The 24,534-nt window shown below is 43.2% G+C and overlaps 1 protein-coding gene across 8 annotated transcripts; it reads right to left on the bottom strand.

Annotated features, from left to right (window-relative positions):
* Positions 1-5,530: 5,530 nt before the first annotated feature.
* LOC122107006 (TBC1 domain family member 7) lies at positions 5,531-23,010 on the bottom strand. 8 transcript variants are annotated; one of them, XM_042678562.1, is made up of 8 exons: positions 22,962-23,010; positions 21,100-21,269; positions 20,008-20,088; positions 17,653-17,840; positions 13,374-13,511; positions 8,839-8,984; positions 7,082-7,211; positions 5,531-5,744 (listed from the first exon to the last, which is right to left on the bottom strand). In XM_042678562.1, the coding sequence occupies exons 2-8, from the start codon at positions 21,209-21,211 to the stop codon at positions 5,658-5,660; spliced, it is 882 nt and encodes a 293-aa protein (XP_042534496.1). In that variant the 5' UTR covers positions 21,212-21,269; positions 22,962-23,010; the 3' UTR covers positions 5,531-5,657. The 8 variants fall into 8 exon arrangements, with proteins under 8 accessions (XP_042534496.1, XP_042534499.1, XP_042534501.1 ...); XM_042678565.1 differs by lacking the exon at positions 22,962-23,010 and adding an exon at positions 22,617-22,751 and having other exon boundaries at positions 21,100-21,220; XM_042678567.1 differs by lacking the exon at positions 22,962-23,010 and adding an exon at positions 22,617-22,751 and having other exon boundaries at positions 13,374-13,508.
* Between the last annotated feature and the right edge of the window lie 1,524 nt (positions 23,011-24,534).

Below are 24,534 nucleotides of genomic sequence, written 5' to 3' on the forward strand. Positions count from 1 at the left end.
CCAGCTGGAGAAAGACATGACCAGCTCCACAGCCACACCAATGGAAAAGCTGTGTGCCTTGCTTGCACGTTTTGTTTCAGAGAGTCCCCACCAAGGAACAAATAACAGTACATCTTTGGTCCCACTCCAGAGCCCTAAGGCCAGTCTCCCGCACCCTGGGACTGACTGTTATGTCGGCTGTGAGATCACATCTGGGCCTCTCTGCTCACATCTGGACTTTCCCCCCCTGGGATGCTCAGAGCTCACAAAGCCCCAGTGTGCCTGCTCTCTACAAGGCTCAGGGGTTCAAATAGCACGAATACCCACTGACAAGAGCTGGCCCTGTTCCTCTGTGTGCTGATTGTTGCTGGGGCTCTAGGGACCCTTTCCAAGCCAGCTGTCACCTCTGTCAGCCCCAGTGTATGGCCTCACCCTGCTGCTCTACACACAGTTTGCTGTGACAAGAGTTCCTTGTTGTAGTTTAGCTTCTATCAGATTTTCCTTGAATCTATCTGGCTCTGTGACATCAGCCCAGGGTGAACAGGAAGAACCCTATCTTTCATTCTAGAAAAGCCCACAAAATAGCAGTGTTTACTTAAACTCACGAAAGTTGGCTCTAAAGAAGGGAACCTGGGGTTGGAGTGTGCAGAGACACAGACCCTTTTATCCTGGTTGCGTTTTATCTCCTGTGCCCCTACCACACACCCCTATTCTTTTCCATTAAAAAGAAAATCAGGCCGGGCATCATGGCTCATGCCTATAATCCTAGCTACTCAGGAGGCTGAGATTTGAGGATCACGGTTCAAAGCCAGCCCAGTCAGGAAAGTCCATGAGACTCTTATCTCCAATAAACCACCAGAAAAACAGAAGTGGCCCTGTGGCTCAAGTGGTAAAGTGCTAGCCTTGAGCTGAAGAGCTGAGGGACAGCACCCAGGCACACTGACTGACTTAAAAAAAAAAAGGCCAGGAAATATGCACAATGAAATGGGTGGTGTGCAATCTGTGGACTTGCACAGGTTCTCATTTCAACCATAACAAATTTTAAAAGGACCAGGTGACCATAAGGAAATGCAGATGTCTGGAGACCACACAGCACCTGAGCAAAGAAAAAACCAGAGCCATCCAGACAAGCACAGAGAGGGTAAAATGGCACCATGTGTTCCTGGTCTATGGCCGCACCTCTGCCCCTGAAGGGTAAGTGCAGTTCTTGCTATTTGTTATTCAATGTACAGATGTGGAGTTTGTACTTCAGGAACGCCCTAGAGATACGTGTGTGTGATGGTGTGCATTGGAAAGAAAGGCCAGGTTTGGTCGCACTGGATTTGGAGGATGATTGAGAGAAATGTTAGGTTTGGATAGACAAGCTGTGGATAATTCCATCATGGTTGGACATAGGTTACTCTGGGCTCTGATCATTAGGAGAGAGCTCAGTGCCAATGACAAGGCTCAGCAGCAAAGCCGTGCGGGGAGTGCCCCTTTCCAGGCCTCCATGCTGGGTTCAGGAATTGTAGACCCAGGTTTCCCAAGGTCACACTGAAAGCTCGTCCTCCCTGACTCCCTCCACACTCATGGGACATCAACATGAGCAGGGGCCCCAAACTCCATCTTTTCTGGACACAGTGGAAGCTGTGGTGCTGGGCTCACTGAGCCATCATGCCCATGTCTCGGTGTCATCCCTCTCCCCCACCCCCACCCCCGATGACCCATCATATTGGTTTCCTTAGGAATCAGGTTAAATCTTGTGTTAGGTAAAATCCACATGACACACTATGGTCCCAAAGGTCCAGCAGCGACAGTATAATCAGGAGGCTTGTTTGAAATGCAGAGTTCCAACCCTTCCTATATATATTGACAAAATTTATAGTGACAAGGTTCTGAGGTCAACTGTGCATCGTAACGTCAGAGACCCCTGTTTCAGTGTGGGGTTTACAGCCCCAGCAGTAGGCCTCTTCCCCTACACTGCCTCTTCTGGAAGCAGTCTACATCCTGCATCCTGGTTTATAGATGAGGACAATGTGCTCAAATAAGGGGTCTAGGCCGGCACTGCCTCTCTGAACTGGTTTGCCCCACAGAGGGGCAGGGTGGGGGGAAGGGGAGGTGTGTGTGCTTTGCTAGCAATGAGTCCAGAGCTTTGTGCATGCTAGGCAAAGCTCCATCCTCTAGCCTCCAAAGAAGGTATTGTAAGACTCAGAGAAAGCTGGGGTGAGGCAATATTTCAGGATGAAATACTAAAGGGTTTGGTGAAACCCATTAGACTGACAGCCAGGAAAGCAGCCTCTAGAACCTGTTTAACCACCAGCTGACCTTATCTAACCCATTTTGCTGGAACCTTGCTTCTCTTATCTGAGAATTGATTGCTCCCAGGGCTTCCTCCAGCTGGACATTCCTCAGGGCTAGGCATGCCTCCCATTTTGTCTGTAATCTGTCAGCCTTAGCAGCCGCTGACCCTGACTTTACTTAGGTTCATCTGGCTGTCACCTGGCTTGACCAGACCCAGCCTGGTCTGGAGACACACATGTGAGATACAGATGTGAAGCCCTGTGCCTTCCCCAGCACCCAGAGCACATAGACACAGCTGCTACCAGCAGGTGCCTGCCCCCACCTCAATTCTCCTACTTGATCCAGGTGGAGGCATAAGGAAGACAAAGCCGATTTCTATACACTCTAGAACAAACAACACTTGGTAGAGTGATTGCCCAGGAAAACACCTGGCTGGGCAAGACAGTTTGCCAAAGCTGTCAGTGGGACACTGACTACCCTCTGAGGGCTGACTGCCCACCGGCATAGTGGCTGGCAGAAATTGGGAAAGAATAGGGCAGAAAAAGCCACTCAGACTTAGTGTGGAGGCAGAAGCCTCCTGGTCCTAGATAGGAATTTGGTTAACAGACTCGGGTGGAATGCAGAGCTCTTGAGGATATCTTCCCAGTCAGCAGTGACCCCTTAACAGTGCCCCCCCCCTCTCCACCCCCAAACTGCCACAGGCACACAAGGGCTCCTGGCACCTGGTATCTGCCACATGACCCTTCCATCCCTTGGCTGAAGACTGGCTGTAGAACCATAGCTGCACCAGACCCAAGCAAGACTTCAGTCTCGTCCTCATTGACTTAGGAATTAGGGTCAAGAGGCTGGCAGCAGAGGCTGGCACTGTCCTCTAGAATTTTCAATGTAGGCTAAGTCTGTTTCACCAGGACAACCAGACTGTAGAGAGAGCAGATAGCCAACATGCTGAATAGATCACAGAGAAGAGAATAATCGAGTCCAAGGTCTCATTTAGACCCATGTCCAATCCAGCCCTATCCTATTTGAGTTCTTAGCCTCGCCTTGGTGTTTTATAACTGTCCCTCATAAGCAAAGTTTGCTAGCTCAGGGACAACTCTGTGACTTGTTACTAGAGAAGTCTTAACATTAAGTCTTCAGACACTCAGGACATGGCAAGAAAGAATCAAGACAGAGCCTCTGGCCTCAAGTAGATCACAGGCTAGCAGGTCTAACAGTCATGGAAGGAAACACTTAAGGATTGAGTCTCAAGAGAAGCAGAAACCCCATGGAGGAAAAAACACTTGGATTGAGTCTCAGAGATGAGAGACACAGGAAGGAAGTTTGGGGCAAGGACAACAGCATGTCCAGAGGTGACAATGGGTAGCACCTCTCACATTGTTGAGATTACAGGCAAGCATCACCATGCCTGGCCAAGAAAATCCTTGATGGTATCACATTGACTCACTTTCCAAAAAAATCCCCATCCCACAGTCTATGTCCAGAATGCATGACCCTGGCTATCTATACATGTATGGATGCCATACATACAAATATACATGCATGCATATATACATTGTGACTCTTAAACAAAAGTAACGTGTCTACTTTATCATTATGTGGATTTCACGTCCCTCAAGATCACTAGATAGCAGGCAATTGGGCCAGGGATATGTGTGTGTGTGTGTGTGTTCGTGTTCTATGTCACCCACATTCTCAGGGGCAGAGGCAGGTACTAGCTAAATGACAATCATCGAAAAAAAATATTAGCATTAATTATAAAAGGGGCTGCATTGTAATATTTACAACATGCACATCATATACTTTGATCAAATTCACTCCATCTATATTACTCTTAGCCCCTTCTTCCTTCTCCTCCCTTTTAGCAATTTTAAAATTTTCATATAGACACACATAACTCTTTTCCCCTCCCCTCTCCACTGGTTCCACTCCCACAAAGTCCCTTTTACAATCATGTTTTCTTTTTTCAAAGGTCTAGATTCACCTATGAGTAAAAACACTTTAGTCAGAAAAGTCACCTTTTAAAGTTTGAAATGTAGGTAGTAGTTGCTATAAATGGGTTGTGTTCTGAGATTTTTGTTGTTGTGAGTCCTGGGGCTTGAACTCAGGTTCCAGGTCCTATCCCTGAGCTTATTTTGCTCAAGGCTAGCACTCTACCACTTGAGCCACAGCGCCAGTTCTGTCTTTTTCTGTTTATGTGGTACTAGGGAATTGAACCCAGGGCTTCATGCATTCTAGGCAAACATTCGACCACTATGCCACATTTCCAGCCATGTTCTGAGACTTTTGCTTTAAAAAATTACTATGGATCTATTACTATACAGAAATACAGGCTTGTTTCAAAAATTCCATTTGCAATGACTCCTCGTCTAACTCTGTATATCCAAGGTTGTCTCCCTCCTCATTTAGGGGAACGGGTGGAGGATCCAACCACCATGCAGGCTGTTGCAGGCCTGATGGCTGAGTTTGAAACAAGGACCCCAATTCACTCACCATTCTCAAAGCCAGCAACTGCCTGGTGAATGGTGACTGTTCTACGGCCCCAAGAAGCCCAGGGGTCATCAGCTGTTAGCCTGACCTTGCCACTTCTCCACTCCTTTGTGTGTAGCAGAGGCTCCCTACAGTCTATCGACATTTAATCACTCAGGGGAAAGCTTGAGTCCAGCAGATTATCAAACAAGCATTCCCCTTTAATAGGTAAATTGAGACATATTTGAAAGAGATTTCACTCGGACTGGCACAAAAGGAAAAAGAATGTAAGAACTCTTTTTAAGCCTATTTAGCAGAATGAAGCCTGAGAAGGAAATCACTTAGCTTTAATCAAGTTCTGCACCCACAAGAGCCACATGTGAGGTGCCAACGAAAGGAAGTCACTTTTTACTCCTCTTAGCACCTTTCAACGCTTGGTACTACGTGAGTGCTAGTGGCTCAAAGCGTAATCCTAGCTCCCAGGAGGCTGACGGGAGGTCAATTTGAGGCCAGCTTAGGCAGAAAAGCCTAAGAAACTCCATCTCCAATTATAAAGTATAAAGCTGTCTTGGAGGAGTAGCTCAAGTGGTAGAGAATCTAGCCAATCCAGCAAAGATTTAAATCCTGGTACTAACAAAACACCTTGGTGCTAACTGGGGAGAGGTTGCAACTGTTCACAAATGTACACATACCTACCTTCAGGTGGTGGATATTTTCTAACAACACCTCATAATGCTAGTCTGAAGTGAACTCCCTATGTTTATACAGTGTCATCAAAAGACTTCACAAAATGAAACACCAGATATTTGAATTAAATTATTTTACTGAAAAAAACTGCACACTGAGCACCATAGCAAGACTATAAACCAATCCGTTTATGACAGAACAAAACATTTAGGGCAGGCTGGCAGACTTCTCAGTGGTCGGAGTGTTCAGGCCGAATGAACTGGGGTCCCACAGTGTTTGTGCCACAAGTCGATGGCCTTGCTCACGATAGCATCCGAGCTATCTTGGGGAATCTGTGAACAGAAGAAATCAGGCCAGGTGAAACTTGTTTACAAAAACTTCATCATTTTCTCACATGTACTCTGGCATAAAACTTCCATGGAGCTTTCACTGTTTTTCAGACAGAGATAGCACAAAGGAGGACATACTGAGTAGCCTAGTAGCAGATGGCCTTGTGACAACCTGCATGGCTCACTGGTCATGGAGTCCGGTCATCTGGGCTTCCCAGCTCAACTCTCAACCAGAAAGGACAGCCCGCTTTCCAGAGCTGTTTACAGGGTGATAGAGATAATCCTCACTTAGCTGGGCTGGCACAGCTGACCACTAATTATTGTAATGATGATGATTCATTACTGAACACACAGTCACTTAGTACTCATTATCTTCCAGGCCACTGATCAAATGTTAATACTAATTTTTTAAAAAGGGGGGAGGGATAGAGGGATGAGTCTGATCAAAGTACATTGCATACATGTAGACATATCAGAATGAGACCTTCTGTACGACAAATGGATGCTAATATAAAATATATAGAAAAGCTGAGCACTAGTAACTCACATCCATAATCTTAGCTCTCAGAAGGCTGAAATCTAAAGAATCTCAGTTCAAAGCCAGCCAGGGCAGAAAAGTCCAAGACTCCACATCTCCAATTAATCAGCATAAAAGCTGGGGTGGAGGCATGGCGCAAGTGGTAGAGAGCTAGCTAAGCCAAAATAAGAAGTATAGACCTTGGGTCTATACTTGGGCCTAGGTGTCCTTACCCCAGCTTGTTCCTAAGAGAAGACATGCTGAGACACAAAAGGAAAAGTAACTCATTCAGGCTTTTTCCACATGCACTGTGGTAACATGAGTATCAATCCACCTGGGATTGCCCCAGAGCTAGCACAGATATGAAAAGGTTTTGCAGGATTCCTTGCTGATGGAAGGATTGCAGCCAACTCCTGCTTCCTCCTATCCCCACCCTGCCTGCTGGAGGTCATGTGGGGATAAGATCATGGGTCCCACAGAAGACACATTTGAACAGTGGTCTCAAGGTTCAGACCTGCATCCCCTAAATAGATATAATCCACATGCCAACTTTCAGACAAAATGTTTCACGGGAAAAATGTTTCTCATAAAGTAAAAATAAGCTTTTTTTTTTCCAGCTTACATTTGTTATAAAGATGGGGATTTCACCTTTGCATTTCCACATACCTTTATAATTTGTTCCAATCTAACCCGCACCCCACATCATTCTCTAAAAATATACAATGACTATCCAACCACTTGAAATAATTTAGCAGAATAGGAAAATTTGGCTTAAGTTGACTTCATTTCTAAATTTGAATGTAATCAAATAAAGCGCACTTACATTTTCCAGGAACTTAGTTATCTTCTCTGCACTGTTCAGTGCCATGACTTTTATTTTAAAGGTTAGCAAAATTTCCACAGCTACAAAAAGTAGAATCTTACAGGATCCACTTACAACTTTATCCCAAACCCTAGAAAAAGCAAACACAGCATCATCAAATAACAGTTTAGTGTATATTTACCTAGACATCTGAAACTATAAAAATAAGATCAAACTACTCTTTCATAAAGTTTCAGAGCAGAATTACTTTGGAACAACGATCAGCATCAGTAAAAGGCTCTGATGTCTTTACAAAGTTCACTAAAAGTGACAGCTCTGGTATCTACCAAATTTTTGCTGGTCATCTGTAAGGCTATCAGAACTGCTGCATTCCCCAGGATGTCAACAAAAATAGCACACAAAGGCTGGGAACATGGCTTAGTGATAAGAGTGCTCACCTAGCATGCACAAATCCCTGAGTTGAGTCCTTAATGCCACATACACAGAAAAAGCCAGACGTGGAGCCATGGGTCAAGTGGTAGAGTGCTAGACTTGAGCAAAAGAAAAAAAAAGGACAGTGCCCAGGCCCTGAGTTCAAGCCCCAGGATTGGCAAAAAAACCAAAAAAAAACCACACACACACAAAATATGAGGTCAAGTCAGCTTCATTGGCTGTAACCCTGAGGACAGATTGCTGAAACTTCTCCAAGGATTTTTAAGGAGCTAGTTACCAATTCACTATTACTCTAAGCTAATTACTGTTTATTCCTGTAACTCTTTTTTTTTTGGGGGGGGTCCGGTCGTGGGGCCTGAACTCTGGGCCTGGGCGCTGTCCCTCAGCTCTTCAGCTCAAGGCTAGAGCTCTACCACTTGAGCCACAGCGCCACTTCCAGCTTTTTTCTTTTTGCTTATGTGGTGCTGAGGAATCGAACCCAGGGCCTCGAGCATGCAAGGCAAGTGCTCTACCGATGAGCCACCTTCCCAGCCCATCCTGTAACTCTTAAGTTAGCAGTATACTGTGTACACTAAGTATATATTTTCCTCTAGTAAACTCCTTATCTACATCATGAAGTCCTGGAGGGATGGGCTGGACTCAGAAACACTTAAAACACGTGGTGTGAAACAGACTGGAAAAAGGTCAGCTTGACTGTCATTTCTGACTGCATTCAATTCCTTTGAAAATATAACGAGAGTAGGCAAAGTAGGGCATTACTGTAATCCCAACTACTTTGGAGGAGGAAACAGGAAGGTCTTACGTTCTGGGCCAGCCAGGGCAAGTTAGTAGGACCTGATCTCAAAAACAAAAATACAAACAAAATGATAGGATGTGGCTCAAGAGGTAGGGTACTTGTGTAGCAAGTGGCAGGCTGGCCCTGGGTTCAATCTCCAGACACACACACACACACACACACACACGCACACGCACACGCACACGCACACACACGCACGCACGCACTCACGCGCACGCACACGCACACACGATAAAACTAAGGAGGCTGGAGATTTGCACTAGATGAGATGCAGCACACTTGCAGGAAGAGGAGGTCCAGCTCATGCATACTCCTGCAGGTTGTTTCTGCTGCTTCCAGCATCCACCCATGATGAGCCTGCAGTCTTTCAAATGTATAGCATGAAAAGCAGAAGCATGCCCTGTTGGGGCAGCTGCTCAAGAACTTAGCTTCAAATTACTATGCTGCTGTAAAACAAATTGACATTCTGACAGATGGCTACAGGAAAGGCCAGTCTTTCTGACTGCAGGCCTTCAGCACAAACACTTGCCTTTGCAAACTGGATTCAGGAAGACATCCTGCAAAACACCTGCGGAACCAAAGGTCATAAGGAAGTCTGGACACTGCAGAACACGCCCTCAGATGACTCAGCAGCCTGCCATCTTCCAGACTCAAGTACTGTTCAAAAGCTTTAGGCTAGAGATGGAACAAGAATATTATTACTCATTTTCTCTGATATAACGTCACCTGATGTGACAGCCTATAAAATATTTGCATCCTGGCATTGGTGGTTCATATCTGTGATCTTAGCTTCTCAAGAGCCTGAGATCTAGAGGACTAAATTCAAAGCCAGCCTGGGTAGAAAAGTCTGTGAGATTCAATCTTCAAATTAACAGCAAAAATGCTGGGTTAAAAGCATGGCTTAAGAGGTAGAATGCCAGCCAAGCAAGCAAGCAGAGCAAGTGTGAGACCCTGAGTTCAAGCCATAGTGTCAGCACACAAGAAAAGAACTGTATATTGCATGCAAGGAAGTGCTAGAAAAGAAAGTTTCAGAATCGCCCAAAGTCACTCGTGACACAGCCATTTCCAGTACAACAGTGACAAGAGAGGATTCCTAGGACCCAGGGCTGTTCTAGTATGGTCCCAGATAAGCAGAGTGGGTATTCCTCCCAAGGCCCACTGCGTGAATCAGATCCAACAGTCGAAGGCAAAATCCAAAGCAAAATGTAACTGTCTTGGGAAGCTTAAAAAAAAAAAACAAAAGGTCCATGAAATGACTATTCTGGAACAGATAGTTATCTATATAGTTTGTTTTTTTTTTTTTTTTTTTTTTTTTGGTCGGTCATGGGGCTTGAACTCTGGGCCTGGGCACTGTCCCTCAGCTCTTCAGCTCAAGGCGAGCGCTCTACCACTTGAGCTACAGCGCCACTTCCGGTTTTCTGGTGGTTTATTGGAGATAGGAGTCTCACGGTCTCTCCTGCCCGGGCTGGCTTTGAACCGCGATCCTCAGATCTCAGCCTCCTGAGTAGCTAGGATTACAAGCGTGAGCCACCAGCGCCCAGCTATATTTTTTTTTTAAGGGAGAGGTGGATATGGTGGCACACACCTGGAATACTAGCTATTCGGAAGCCTGAGATAAGGAGGACTGCAATTTGAGGTACAGCAAGACCCTGTCTCAAAAACATGAGGTGGGGGGGGGGGGGACAGCATTCATAGGGCAGGAGAAGAAGAGAAGGGAATGGTGCAAGAAAAAGTAGAGTTAGGGTGGAGAGTTACGAAGAATGAGGCAGGTGGACCATGGAGGAGGTGATACACAGCAATGCATCAGCCACTGACTGACACTAACTCCCCTTTCCTAAGCACGATGTACAGTGCCAAGGAGGCTAGAGAGAGGATGTACAAACACTGGGCTCAGTCCCCAGCACAGATGGACACAAAAACTTCTTGGAACAGAGAATGAATTCAGAGGGAACAGAGCAGTCAGGTTCTGATAGTCTCTCTCACTTAAGCCAATTCTGGAAGACTGGGACAGCCAGCCAAGCCACTGCATTTAGGGTACACTGGCTAAGAACAGATACTGAGGCTCAGACCCTAAAGTCCATACTGACCTGCTGGAAGAGGATGACCACATCCCATGTCACCAAAACAAACATAAATGTTTATTTTTCCTAAACCTCTGTCTCTGCTCTGTCAAAGAGGTAAACTGGTAAGTTGCACCATATCCACTGGTCCAGATATTGCCACCCGCATGGAATTAAAAACAAACAAAAAAGATAACATCAAATCCCTGGCTTCAGGGTGTGTCAGCCTGACTGGGTCCCATGAATAAGGAGGAAACTCTGCAGAATGATGGTGCTATTCTGGGTCAAGCTCAAAGTGCTTGGCTACCAGAGCTCCTTGTGCAATGGCACGTTCACAACTGGTTCGAGTCGATTATACTTAATTATGACAAATTTATAACAGGGAATACAATGAGTAAATTAGGAAAAAAAAGGGGGGGGGCTTCTACTTGAGTGGCTCTCAGCCCCCAACTACCCATCAGAATTTCCTGATGATTCCAGGACCCCACCCCTAGAGATTCAGATTCCACTGGCCTGGGGGGAGAAGTGGCTGCGACTGATTAATCTCTTGGGTGAACTGATAGGAAGTCAGGAATAAAACTGCTGATTTGGTATGTCTCTCCCCTTGAAAGCACCCACACTGGGCTAAAATAGGCTTCAGTCTTTCTACTTGTCTGTTTGTCTGCTTGCCTTTCTGACTTACTTAATAAAGCTTTGCCAAGTTATCTTTAAAAACAAAAAAAAACAAACCTGATTTTTCTGTGCTAAGATGGAAAGTTCTCCAAGCATTAAGTTAAAAGCAAAACAAGAGAATGGTAGGGCATGTGTGCACTGTATGATACCATTTGTGTGTTTTTAAAACTTCTTTTTTTGTCACTTGTAGGGCTTGAACTCAGAGCCTCGGAGCTGTCTCTGAGCTTTTTTGCTCAAAAGTACTAGTGCTGTACCACTTTGAGCCACAGCACCACTTCTGGTTTTTGAGTGGTTAATTGGAGATAAGAGTCTCACAGGGACTTTTCTGCCAGAGCTGGCTTTCAAACCATGTTCCTCAGATCTCAGCCTCCTGAGTACTTAGGATTACAGGCGTGAGCCACCAGTGCCTGGCTTAACACACTCATTTTGTATATACATATGCATGCAAGCATCTACAACAGTACTTTTGAAGCCATGTTCACTGTGTAGACCAGGTGGCACAGATCTAGAAAAATATAGTAGACTCATCTGGTTAGTATAATTTTTTTGAGAATGTATCCATTTGTTATGTTCCCCCAAAATAATGGGAGTTTGAACTAAAGGTCTTGTGCTTGCTGCAGGTACTCTACTATCTGAGTCATATTCCTTGATCTTTTTGCTTTAGTTCAGTTAAGAGACTCATTTTTGCCTTAGACAATAATCCTACTACCTCTGACTTCCACATAGCTGAGATTATAGACAACACCACCATGCCTAGTCCAAGAATGACTTCTTAAAATATGGCATTAATCACAAAAAGTGCTCTAATATTAAACTAAAAAGTTGATTAAATTTGGTATAACTGAGGCCTGATTTCATTAGGCGATTAACATATTTACTAATGTTCCAATTCCATAACTTATTTTTATTGAAATCAATAAAGTGGGTCAAATTTATGCTTTAGTTGAAATACTAAGTACTGCTCTTGTAAGAGCTCAATAAACTAAAGTGTCCTGCCCACCACCCTGCTTAGTAAGAACTGGACACACTTAAAGCAGTGACCTTTGGGGACCCTCCACCTTTACCACTACCTCTCTTCCATCTCCTTCCACCACTACTACCACTTCAATAGGATTTTCAAGTTAAAAAAAAAACAATGTTTTATGAAGACAGATTCACATAAAAATGATTTTATAAAATTTCATGGAAGAATGAGATAACTAAGGGAGAAAATGAGAGCAGAGGGAAGAAGGAACAGGCCAAGGAAATCTAGCTCATGCATGAAGCAAGTACCTCTTGGTTTTTTAAAATTCCTAGGCCAGAAATTGGCACACAGAACTGGCTGTCTGCCACATCCAGACAGCCTTCCTCCTTTATTAGCAGAACTGCTATTTTAACAAGAGACTACCAAGGTTTTAAAAACCCTGTTTCCCAGCCTCTGCTGAAGATGGGGAACCAAATGACAGTTGTGGCCACTCATATGGATTGATTGTCTCAGGATTCTGATGGTGTGACCTAAGGTTTTCAACTTTACAATGGGTATGAAAGCAATAGACATTCCATAGAAACTGAACTTGGAATTCTGGCTTTTCATGGGATATCAATAGGAGGTATGAAACACTCACCTAGTAGCTGTATTACCGCAAGGATCAACCCAACTCTACAGCGCCCCCTGCTGCTAAACTGATATTCTGCAGATCAAATATATTCAATGCATTTTGAATTTAGGTTTTCACCTTAAATTTGGATAGAATTCATCAGTGAGAATGTGTATTCAAACAGAAGGAAAGCCAATTCAAGAATGACAAACTTTAAAGGCTTGTCTTTATTTTCCTTTACTTTTATCTCCTTCCATGGAAGTCATAGCCATGGGCCCAAACTATACCTTGTGAGCGGGAGAGGAAAGATGGTGCCTAAGAATATCATAGCTCCCTGCTGGTTACATGAGTGGAAACAAGCTACCGTTATGTGAGCCTCCCATTACTTATGGGTACACCTAAATCCTAGCTAATACATAAGGAACCATTGTAAATAAAAGGTTGGTAGATTCTGGACTGGGATAAGCGGCAGTTGGCAAACTGGCCTGCAGTAGGGCAGGGGCAGGGCATCCACAGTAGATTGACCCAGCAGTCTGTGGCTGCTTTTGTGTTCCAACAGAAAACTAAGAGGCTGCAATAATAATCCTCTGGCCTATGACACTGCAACTATCTGGACTTTTATAGAAAATATTTGATGAGTTCTCCAATAGATGGTCCACTCATAACTGCAGGTACACCAGGAAATAAGAGTACTCTCTGAAGACCCCAATATCACATCTTGTACCAACTCCCTCACCAGGAAAAAAAAAATTTACCAGATGGGGTAATGAATCCCGGTATTTGTTATTTAACTGGTTCACAAAGCATCGGGTGATCCAGTAACAGTCAACATTATCTTCCACCATCTCTTCCATGGCTTTAGCAATGGCAAGAAATACTTCATCTTCAGGCTGCTGAAAGATTAATAGTAAATCTTAGGAGAGAGACAGGTGACAAGACCAAGATATATTTCTTTAATAAAAAAGAAACCTTACCCTCTCTATTCTGAAGAAGCCACTTTAAGAAATCAAACTGGTTTCAGAAAGCAGAGTGTATGGAAAAAGAGAAGAGCAAGGGGAAAGGGAGGGCAAACAGCTTTGGAAGCCTCTCGGAACCAGTGCTTTTTGGGAATAACTAGTTTTCAGGTAACAATAAACCCATCACTCCAAGAAATGGAAACAGCTTTTGTTTTCTTCAAAATAAAATCATGAAGTCAACATAAATTGTAAGCAGGGCAATAACTCTCCACTCAAAATACTCTCAGAGCTATATTGGAATTTCTTCCACACAAGTGTAATGAACAACATAAACCAGCGGAGTGCCAGTGGCTCAGGCCTGTAATCCTAGCTACTCAGGAGGCTGAGATCTGAGGATCATGGTTCAAAGCCAGCCCAGGCAGGAAAGGCTGTGAGACTCTTATCTCCAATAAATCACTAGAAAACTGGAAGTAGCACTGTGGCTCAAGCGGTAGCCTTGAGCTGAAGAGCTGAGGGACAGCGCCCAAGCCCAGAGTTCAAGCCCCATAACTGACAAAAAAAAAAAAAACCCTTCCCACACAAACCATACTTGGAGGTAATTTGTCTATATAATTTGTCTATAATTTACCAATATTTAAGGATTCTAGAAGGATTAATACAGTACTTGCTTTACTTCAAAGCATTTGTACATGCCTGAAAAGTTAAAACTGTCCCTAGAATCAGAATTTTAAGAATCAAAGGAATAACATTTCTCAAGCCATGGGTCAATACTCAGAACATAGTAAACCTTCAAGTAAATTTCAGGAGAAATCTTATGAGAACTAGATCCTTATATGTGGAAGTTATTTTGTTTTCAAATATATTTTTTAAAAAACACCTTATATTTTCATCAAGAATGTCATAGCTGAAGAAAGATTTTACAGTTAAAACTGAGAAATGTCTATTTCCCTGAAAAAGTCCCAAGTTAAGTCAAAATTCTAATTTCAATAAAAAGTAGAAACTATTTCATGTTTAGGCCTTCTTTCAAATTGTTAAAATTCCATAAAAACTCAAGCATACCAGAGTTAAGATTAAAGAAATGAATTTCAATTTGTTATTAATATGGTAGAGGACAGAAAAGAAAGAAAAGTCTTCTTGCTTGAACCCCACATGGTCACTTGATGTTAGTCCCTTGCCCCCAAGGTGGCATGCACATGCTGTTTCTGATGGCTGTCCAAGGGAGAGGATTAGAGCAGAGGACCAATGTCCTTCAGCTGACCACACTCCCTGCTGAGCACTGTCTCACACACAAACTTACTAATAGATTAAAAAAAATAAGTAGGGTCAGTAACTGGTTCCAAACCCACCTCAGATGGGTACTGGGCCCACATTAGGCACGGATCCTGGAGTGCAGACCAGCTGAACAGAGATGAGGTGGGGCTGTGGCCTCTCATTTAGATTTCCTGAGCTAGCAGATTATCTAATACATTTTAATATGTAATTTTAAGGACTCAGGTAGTACTGTCATTTTCACTGTTCTGATGATAAATGAACCTTAAGGGAGAGTGTGAGACATCCAGTTATTTCAGGGATCTTTTTACTCTTCATAAGTTTAATAAAAGCAAATGACCAAGACTAGTTCTACAATTTGTTCAAGAGTGTCACATCATCAATTCAAAAACAAATACATCAGCCCTCCGTTCCCCATTATGAGGCAAGGTCTCACTATGTAGTCCAGGCTGGCCTGGAACTTGTGATCCTCTTGCCTGGGCCTCCAGAGGGGTGGGATTAAAAACATGTACCACTGCACCTGGCTCAAAGCCCAATCTGCAATGAAAATAAGTAAGAGAGCAGAGCTCACAAGCAAACCCCTGTTCAAATAACTCATTCTGTTTTATGTAAATAAATAAGAAAAATATTAAAATGTCTAGAAAGCCATGTAGGTGGTACATGCCTACAGGTCTGTAATCCTAGCCTTCAGAAGGCTGGGCTGGAGGATTGAGTGTTTAAGGCCAGCCTGGAGCTACAGAGTGAGTTTGAAGCCACCCTGGACTGAACAGCCAAACCCTGCCTAGACAAAATGTCTACAGAGACTATAATTAGGCAGCCAAATCTCAAAACCTGTAATACTCCTTTTTCTGTCTTCTTCCTCTTCCTTCCTTCTTTCCTTTACAAAAAATAATCCAAGTAACTAGAGTCAGGGGTTTGTTACAGATGAAGCTAAGAAGTAGTGTGGGGGGCTGAGGTTGTGAGGTGGCTCAAGCAGAGGAAGAGGTTGAGACTGAGGAGAGGTCAGGCCTGAAGACAGTGTTAAAACAGCCAGACTACCAGAATCCTAAAGGTTGAGACACAGAAGCCCACAAGGCCTGCAGGCCAGAGCCACAAGTGGCTGGCAGTACTGGCACACACAGGGAAAAAGCAGATAAATAAATATACTGAGCATAATAGGAGTCTTCACACCTGCACCTGTTAAAAGAGAGTTGCAAGTGTGGAAAGGGTGGAGTTAGAATGAATTAATAGAATTGTAACTGGACCTATCAGTGTGGACTAAGGATTAATACACCGGCAAATAATATACAATACATGGGGGTTAGGACTGTAGCTCAAATACATATGTATATGCATACATATGCACATGCACATATACGTGTGTGAATTGTATGGTACTATGTGTACATACATACATACATTTCCTATCATTGTCTGCTGAGAGGGCCCAGAAATAATGGCAGCTAGGGAACACAGAGTAGATCTAGTGCCCAGTTCTTGGTTTCTAAAAACCACACTCTACTTCAATAAGAAAGAGCTATCTGCAGCAGGACCACAGCCCAGAAAGTCCAAGACAAGCCTGGAACATTTTGCTGTGTTAGAAAGTTGGAATCACTCAAATTAATGGTAACCCTTCAAAAAGACACAGATGTTTGATGGGACACCCAGTGTTCAAACTTGGGACATTCTGGACATCAAGAGCAATAATGGCAGTACAAAATTACAAGCCAGTGATGCAAAAAGTACTATACATTTACAGTGACATCAGTAAAAACCAACTAAAATTCAGGATTAATGGGATTAGAAAACCATCATTTGGTAGAGCAGTAACATTGTTCTAGGCAAGAATTATTAGTGGTTGTATATTTACAAATCTCAAAATACTTCCTTCAAAATTATTAATTCCAATGAGAAAAAGAATAATCAGATACTCAGCAGGCAGTGTTCAAAGCTACCATCCACAGTAATGAGACTAATGTTCCTATGGTACCCTTGCCAATAACGCAGAAGCATGATGCAGCCAGGAGGAAGCAGTAGCCAAAGCTGAAGTGAGATTTCGACCAAAAAACAACTGATTGACACACTTCCAAAATGTCAAGAGCACGAAAACACAAAAGGACTGACCCAACTCAAAGGCAACTAAAGCAATGGCAACTCAATGCCATCCATAACCCAAGACCAAGAATATTTCTGATACGGCTGGTCAGACTTGATAGTATGAATTAGAGGACAATTCTTACTAATGTTAACTTCTTAGTTTTGATAACTACTATGAATACCTCCAGAGGTGGTCTTGAAGACAGACACACTAAAGGACTCTCAGTTAACAGAATCATGTCTGCATCTTACTCTGAAATGACTTATAAGAAGGAATATGTGTACATGTACAGGAAAGACAAAACAGATGTCATGAAATGTTCATTGGCATCTGGGTAACCGGTATACAGGAATCACTGACAATATTCTTGTAATGTTTCTGAAGTTGTAACAATGTTCTAGTCAACAGGAGACCTACTATATGATGGTGTCACCATAAAACTAGTGACATCATAGTTATCTTAGTTTGAATAAGAATACATGTCTGCAAATAAAACAATATATTCGTATAATTAAGCAATGCATGTGTATTTTTCACAATGAAATATATTTTTTTTTAATTTTAAAGTGGGTTGGATCAGAATGTGCAGGGCCACAGATGCCAGTTAAAGATGTGATACTTTCATTGTACTGACAATGGGAAACCACTAAACAAAGACAGAATGCAATCAAAGGCTGACAACATGGGATGATGAAGAGTTGAGCTAAGCATCAAGCAAGAGTGATCACTTACCCGCAGAAAAGACGGACTTCGAGGCAGCTTCCCAGACTCCAGCTGATACATTCGAAGATACACTTCAACTTGAGGCGTGGTATCACTGATGAAGCGAGTGACTTTGAGAGCGTGAAGGATATCAGAGTACTGATCCTTGCGATACATCATCACCTGGGCATGAGACTCGTGGTGTGGAGGCAGGATCCCTATGCAGAAACCCAGAACAAAAAAAGGGCAAAATAATGAAGCACTAACCTCAATCCTGCATCTTATCACAATTAGAATTTACACAAATAGCATTTTTAAATTTTAAATTCTCACTATAATCTTATGTTAAATACTTTTGATTTTTGAATGATGATACATCATTGTTATTAGAGAAATTAAAAGCCTCTGAATAAGTCTGCCATATAATTTCAAGACCACATCAACTATAATGGTTTAACTCGATTTATAGCTCTCAGCATGGGGCCACTCCTCACTCCTAGAGACCTCTCTCCATGTGTGTCTCAGAACCACTGACAGCTGGCTGAGTCCTTTTATTCTTCAACAGTTAAAACACAATCACAAAGTATCCTATCATCAGAGTCACACAAGTCCTCTACTTCATTGATGAGGTATCCAATCGTACACTACATTCCTATGACATTTTATGTTCATTACTTCATTTAAACATGATGATGTCTGCACAGTATTAGGCTTTGGCACAAGAATCTTTTTTTTTTAAATAAATGGCTTAGTGAAAAGATCATGGCAGGATCTTCAGTAACGTTGGGTTCCAGCCTTAGAACTGCTAATATCAGGGTCTCTGGGTATCTGGTTCTTCATTTATCAGGGGCAAGAAGTAGAATAGATGAGAATTTCACCAAGTGTTCTCTGCTCTGAGCCCTAGGAGTTCATCAGAAAATGGTACCACACTCAAATAGATTAGAAGAATGGTGACAACATATTTTGTAGGCTCTCAGTTTTACAACAGAAAAAAAATGACTTAATTATCACAGCCTCATTAACTGTAACAATACTGGACAAAAGCAAAGACTCAGTTTCAGCCTTCTGAGGTTTGATTACTGGCTTTATATTTAACTGGCCTGGGAAATCTTCAGCAATTTTCTCTATATCTTATGCCTTAACTTCTTCATCTAAAGAAAAAAAAAAGTGACTAATACCTAATCTTAGACAGTTGCTTAATTAATAAACAAATCAATATACATAAAGCACTAAGAAGAGTAACCCAGTACATGCTTAGTGTCAGCTAGCACATTTGACTATGGCTCATTTCTTGTACAAAGCAGCACAGATCCAGTATCCTCCAGAACATTCTGGAAGAAAAGTTAGATGATTCAAAACTCTGTGGTTAACAATTTATTTGAATTTTCTTTTGCTGACACACATTTACTCTTGCCATAGCTGTAGGGCTCTAGGCCAGGCTTTTAGGGAAACCAAAGGAAGACTTAAAGCATCCTCCACATCTGGGTTGATACAGACTACACAGCTGTAGCCAAAACTCCATCCACAGGCAGCACAATGCCTCTCATGGTAAACTGTTTTCAAAAAGTGATCCTAAACTGTTCTTTCTGATAGTTATCTAAAAAGTCACCAGGTATATACAGGTCCCAGAGCAATCAAAATTTGTGCTAGAAAGAGTTGTATGTGCTCTGACAGATTGAACTTTCCAGTGCCTTTACTTCCCTCACAAGGAAAAGTGACCTATGGGGCTAAAGAATGGTAAAGTAATGGCTGATGATGGATAACTCTATGTTCTGGGAGGCTCAGCAGTGACAGAGAAAAACATCCTGGGCTACAAAAGGATACTGCCAACTGCTTGGGCGGTGTCTTTGTCCCAAGCGAAGAGGCAGATCAGTTTTCCTTCTCCTTCAGCCACTCATCATCATAATTCATTCACTCACACCTCTAGGGAAAGAAAACGGATTCCTCTTTGGCTCTGGTAGTACACTGTAGGAAGTAATACCTCTGCCACTGAGAATTGAAGAATCTAACAAACTTAAAGCTAAAACTTAGATGTGATTTAGCTCCTGACTGTTAACTGTACAGATGTAAAAAATGCGGCCCACAGTGGTTCTCTCTTATCGGGCTAGACTATTTCTCCTTGCTCCAGTCCACACTTTATCCTAGGAGGATATGTTAGCTTCTTTTCCATCACAAATAAATTGACACTCCTGGAGTAATATCTAATATATTTCTGCTGAAGCAATCCTAAAGGCTTTTACAGAGAGCAGTAATTGTGTCTCCAGAGGAAGGCCCAATACTCAGAAAAAGGCCTAGCCAAATCCTGCTTTTCTAACCGTAAGATAACAAATGATCCCATTATCTAATACTTTTGAAGGTAAATTTCCCAACCCCTGGGTCTCATACCTAGAAGCACCTTCCAAACCAATGCACGGTACATAGATGGGAGAGGGAACCTCTGGCTAAAAGTACAAAGCTTCTCAATATCTAGTAGAAGAAGAGAAAAACAAACAAGTAGTTATAAGCTTTTCAGGCTGATTACAGTGTGGAGAAGCACATTTCAAGTTAAAAGTGAAAGTACACATCAGACATTTTTAGGGCAAGTCTACCATGCAGTCTGCAAATACAGCAAAGATACGTCTGATTTCTAGCCTAAGTCTTCCACCATTAAGCTATTTAAAATAATTGGCATTTTAGAGCATAAGAGGTACATTTAACTTACTGCATTCTCTACATTAGCAGCAGAGACTAATTATAGAATTTATCTCATTTAATCCACATTACAAGACCAGTGAATCTCAAAGTAGTCAAGTTACTTCACCCAATTAACATAGCTAGTAAGTGGTATAGTCAACTTTCAAATCCCAATAAATAATACTAAATCATCCTGGACCTCCAGACCTATGCTTATTAAGGAAGAATAAGGCTAGACATATTTAAAACATGGAATGTACAGTAACATCAGATGTGAAATATTTTTGAAACTTTAAAAGCGCACTATATGAACTGGGTATGTAGCTCAGTGGTAGAACACTGGACTGCAATCTTCTAGCACCAAAGAGGTATGGGAAGACAAAAGAAGGGGCAGGGAATGGGGCAGGGGGAGCACTCTATAAAAAAAAAAAAAAACCACAACTATTTTTAGCCATGGTTCAGTTTTAGTATTTCCATAAAAAAAAAACATGATGGGCATTATTGAAAAAGCTTACTAGAAGCTATGATAACGTATCTAAAGGAAATACAAAATTTGGAACTTTTCTCAAAATACATCATATCACTAAAAAAAAAAAAAAAAGATACAGCAAGTTAAAAACCACCCCTGGTAACAATGCTCAACAAGAAATGTACTCATTGCCTTACTCATGTAACTGTAACCCCTCTGTACAGCATCTTTACAATACAATAAGATTCTTAAAAATTACCCCTGAATGCCTCCTAATATGTACTTCAGAATAGTAGAATGACTGGGAACTAGTAAGCTTAACATATATAACTCACCCAGACGATCATCTTTCAAGAGAATTTCCAATGATTTCTTTTCTTCAACTCCACGAAACCCCACTTTCTCATAATATACTGAACGAAAGTTTCTCTGAGAGTCCTCAGTCATGATTCATTCTTGGAGGGGAGAAAGGGAAAGAGATGAAGGAATAGAAAAAGAAGTGAACCTAGAAACACAGAATGAACAATCAGAAAACATTCCAATGGTTTTCTCCACCTTGAAAAGATGGACACAGATATAATTTACTTTTTGATTTACACAAAATCTTTCCATTTACACAATTCATCTCACCTATTGCCCCTTGGCCAAATCCAAGATATAAGCCAATAGTCCCCTGGAGCTGCTTAAATGGCCCAAAGTATATGAAGTAGGGTTCCTACTTTACTTAGGGGAGCTCCTAGCATGACCGAATATTCTATGGCCATTATAAATGTATAAACACTGAGATGAGAAACCAGGCAAGATGTGTTGCGAAAAGGGGTTTTCAAACAGTATAAACTATGAATTTGTTTTTTTTGTAAAATATTATTCACTTAAAATTTAAGTCGTGCCTGGTATTCCCAGTGCTCAGGAAGCTGAAGCAGAAGGATGGTGAGTTCCAGGCAAGGGTGAACTACATAGCAAGTATATAAAGACTATATTCCAAAATGTTAGTGGTGATTATCTTTACGTAGGCTTCTAGGTGATTTTTCCCCTTTCTTTTACTTAGCTATTCTTTCTTAAATGGGCATTTTGTGTGTGTGTGTGTGTGTGTGTGTGTGTGTGAAGGAAAATAAGTTATATAAAAGTGAATACCCACAGGTTTGTCCTATATTTTCCTTTCACTGTAGAAAAATTCTATCAAGTATAATTACCAAAATACCAGACGTGCAACAACAGTAAATTGTAACAAAAAGAGTTAGGAATGTGAGAGGCTGTACAAGAGACGCCACAGTCAAAGCAGAAAAACGGTTTAAAGTCTGGCGTGGGAATTTTAAGTAGCTTTGTGATCGGGGGTTCTTTCAAAACGGCATTCATTTGTATTGACGGTCAATCAAGAAAAAGATCGTTTAGGTTGGTGTTTCAAAAACACCAAAGATGTAAATCCTTAAAAAAAAAAAAAGCAAGTGTCCACGCAAAAGAAAGAGTAAAGCCTCAGGGCTTAAAAATGCCCAAGCTGTTCGGGGGAGGGCTTCTTGCTTGCTGAAAAGGTTTCATTCAAGGGATCAACTCCACCCCTGGAAAGACGAGTTCGTGTCTTGAGACCTTTGCTTTCACAGCGCTCTAAGCTCTCCGGGAGAACCTTACAAGACGAGACGGACCTGGGGGCCCGTCTTGCATTCGAAGGGCCCCGGGGTCTGCGATTACGTGGCCACGGCGTCCCCCGGAGGAAGGCCGCTGGTGACGGCGGCAACCCCGGCCTTCCCCCGGGTCATCCTCCGCGGCCCGGTGGGATGATCCGCGAGCGCCCGGCGCCAGACGCCAGGCCCCGCGCTCCCGTGAGGAGCTTCACCTCCAGCAGGGGAAAACACACCCAAGGTGGAGACTGAGAGGTCGGAGTGGAAACCAGGCGGGCGTTCAGACCCACGGCGGGCTGGGAGGCTTTGCTGGGAGGCTTTGCTGGGAGCCCAGGAGCGCTCGTGCGCCGCCGCCGCCGGCGCCGCCGCCGCTTCCCGGGCCACTAGACATGACATCAGCGCCGCGTGACCGAAGGCCACAAAACGCGCACGCGCAGCGGAGCGGACGCATGCGCAAAGGCCAGCACCCGGAAGCCAAAGCCCCGACTTTCAGAAAGAGCCAGGCGGGTCCGCGGCTCTGGGAAAGGATTTTCCACCCTTTCCGCCCGGGAGATCCGTCTGCGATCTGCCTTCCGACGCACCCTTGATTCCGGGAAGCTTCTTTTTACCGGGACAGCGTGTCCCGGAAGTACTTGACCGGGGAGGCGTAACCGACCAAGCTGTTGGCTCAGACCCCGGTCCCTCGCGGCTCTGCCTGAACCCCGACGCGGCCGGGGCGGAGGCAGCGCGGGGCAGGGGCGGGCGCCTTGGTGATTGGTTGGTTGTGGAGAGCAGGTTTGGGCTTTCCCTGGCTGAGGCCAAGTTGGAAATAGGGACAAGAATTAGAAGGAGCCAGCCACCTGTGGCGCACCCCTATAATCCCAGCTACCCGGGAGGCCGAGAGCTGAGGGTCAACAGCTCGAAGCCAGGCAGGGAAGGTCCGTGAGACTCTCATCTCCAGTTAACCACCGAAAAGCCAGGGGTGGAACCATGACCCGAGCAGAATGGCCTAGGGACAGCGCCCGGGCGCTGAGTTCAAGCCCCCAGGAGCTGCGCAAAAAGTTAGAAGGAAACCGTTGTTAAGTCCTACTGTTCCTGCAGACCACTGACTGCCTGCAAAGTCTGGTGTCCTGGACGTTTTTATTGTACCTAAGGAGTTGGTTTTCTTCGTCGGTTGTTGCATGTTATGAGATTCTGCCTTATACATAGGGTCAGATCATTTTCCTTGCCTATCTAGCCTCTCAGGTAAAATACAAAAGGATAAAAATGAAGTTTGTGGTTTTTTTAAGTGCCCATTACAAGTCCCGAATTATTCCTATTGGATGCTCTTAAAGTGTATTAACCCCTTCCATTTCTGGTCTGTCTCACCCCTTGGGCCTGGAGGTGTCACACCACAGGAGTGTAGATTTTTAAACCACCATAGTTTAAAAGGGATTTTTCAGAGCCAGGAGCCTGTGGCTCATGCCTATAATCCTAACTACTCAAGAGACTGAGATCCGAGGAACACAGTTTGAAACCAGCCCAGGCAGGAAAGTCCGGGAGACTCTTTATCTACAATTAACCACCAAAAAGCCAGAAGTGGAGGTGTGGCTCAAGTGGTAGATCACCAGCCTTGAGCAAAAAAGCTAAAAGACAGCACCCAAGCCCTGCGTTCAAGCCCTAGTATCAACACCAAAAAGAGAAAAAAAAATACCTTAGAGAAAAGAAGGTTCAATAATGGGTGCTGACTCTTTAATAATCAAAATGTTAATAGACTATACTGACTCCAACGCAAATCAATGGTAGATAAACCAGTACAGTTACAGTGTGAGTAGTGTTATAGAGGCTAGACAGAAGCTGTGGCTGAAGTCAAACCTTTATTTCCCTCCTAACCCTCCCCTCCATCATCAGTTCTGGGGTTGCTTAGTGTTTCTTCATGTTAGAAAGCAGAATTGTTCAAAGCGTGGCTCTCCTAAGTCCATTTACTTCATTTGAACATAGAACTAGTCACTAACATTTATCACCTCCTTTGCCATCGAGCCAACAGTGATGACATGGAGGTATTCGGGAAGGATTAAATGAATGTGGGGGTAAAATACTTAGCACAATGCCTGCATTCAAGCAGGCTGCTATTTGCTGAATGGCGACAGCAATATTACTTTCAGCTGCCCTTCCCTGCTTTTTGGTGAGCTGTTA

This window comes from Dipodomys spectabilis, unplaced genomic scaffold (assembly GCF_019054845.1).
Source record: "Dipodomys spectabilis isolate Male_0828 unplaced genomic scaffold, ASM1905484v1 ptg000045l, whole genome shotgun sequence".
NCBI lineage: Eukaryota > Metazoa > Chordata > Mammalia > Rodentia > Heteromyidae > Dipodomys > Dipodomys spectabilis.

Excerpts from the sequence above, each read along its gene's own strand:
- LOC122107006 (XM_042678562.1), bottom strand. The coding sequence starts at position 21,211 with ATGACTGAGGACTCTCAGAGAAACTTTCGTTCAGTATATTATGAGAAA. Across the intron at positions 13,512-17,652 it reads GAAGTCCGTCTTTTCTGCGG|CAGCCTGAAGATGAAGTATT; the intron begins GTAAGTGATCAC and ends TTAATCTTTCAG. Across the intron at positions 8,985-13,373 it reads GGGATTCATTACCCCATCTG|CCTAAAGCTTTTGAACAGTA; the intron begins GTAAATTTTTTT and ends TTCCATCTCTAG.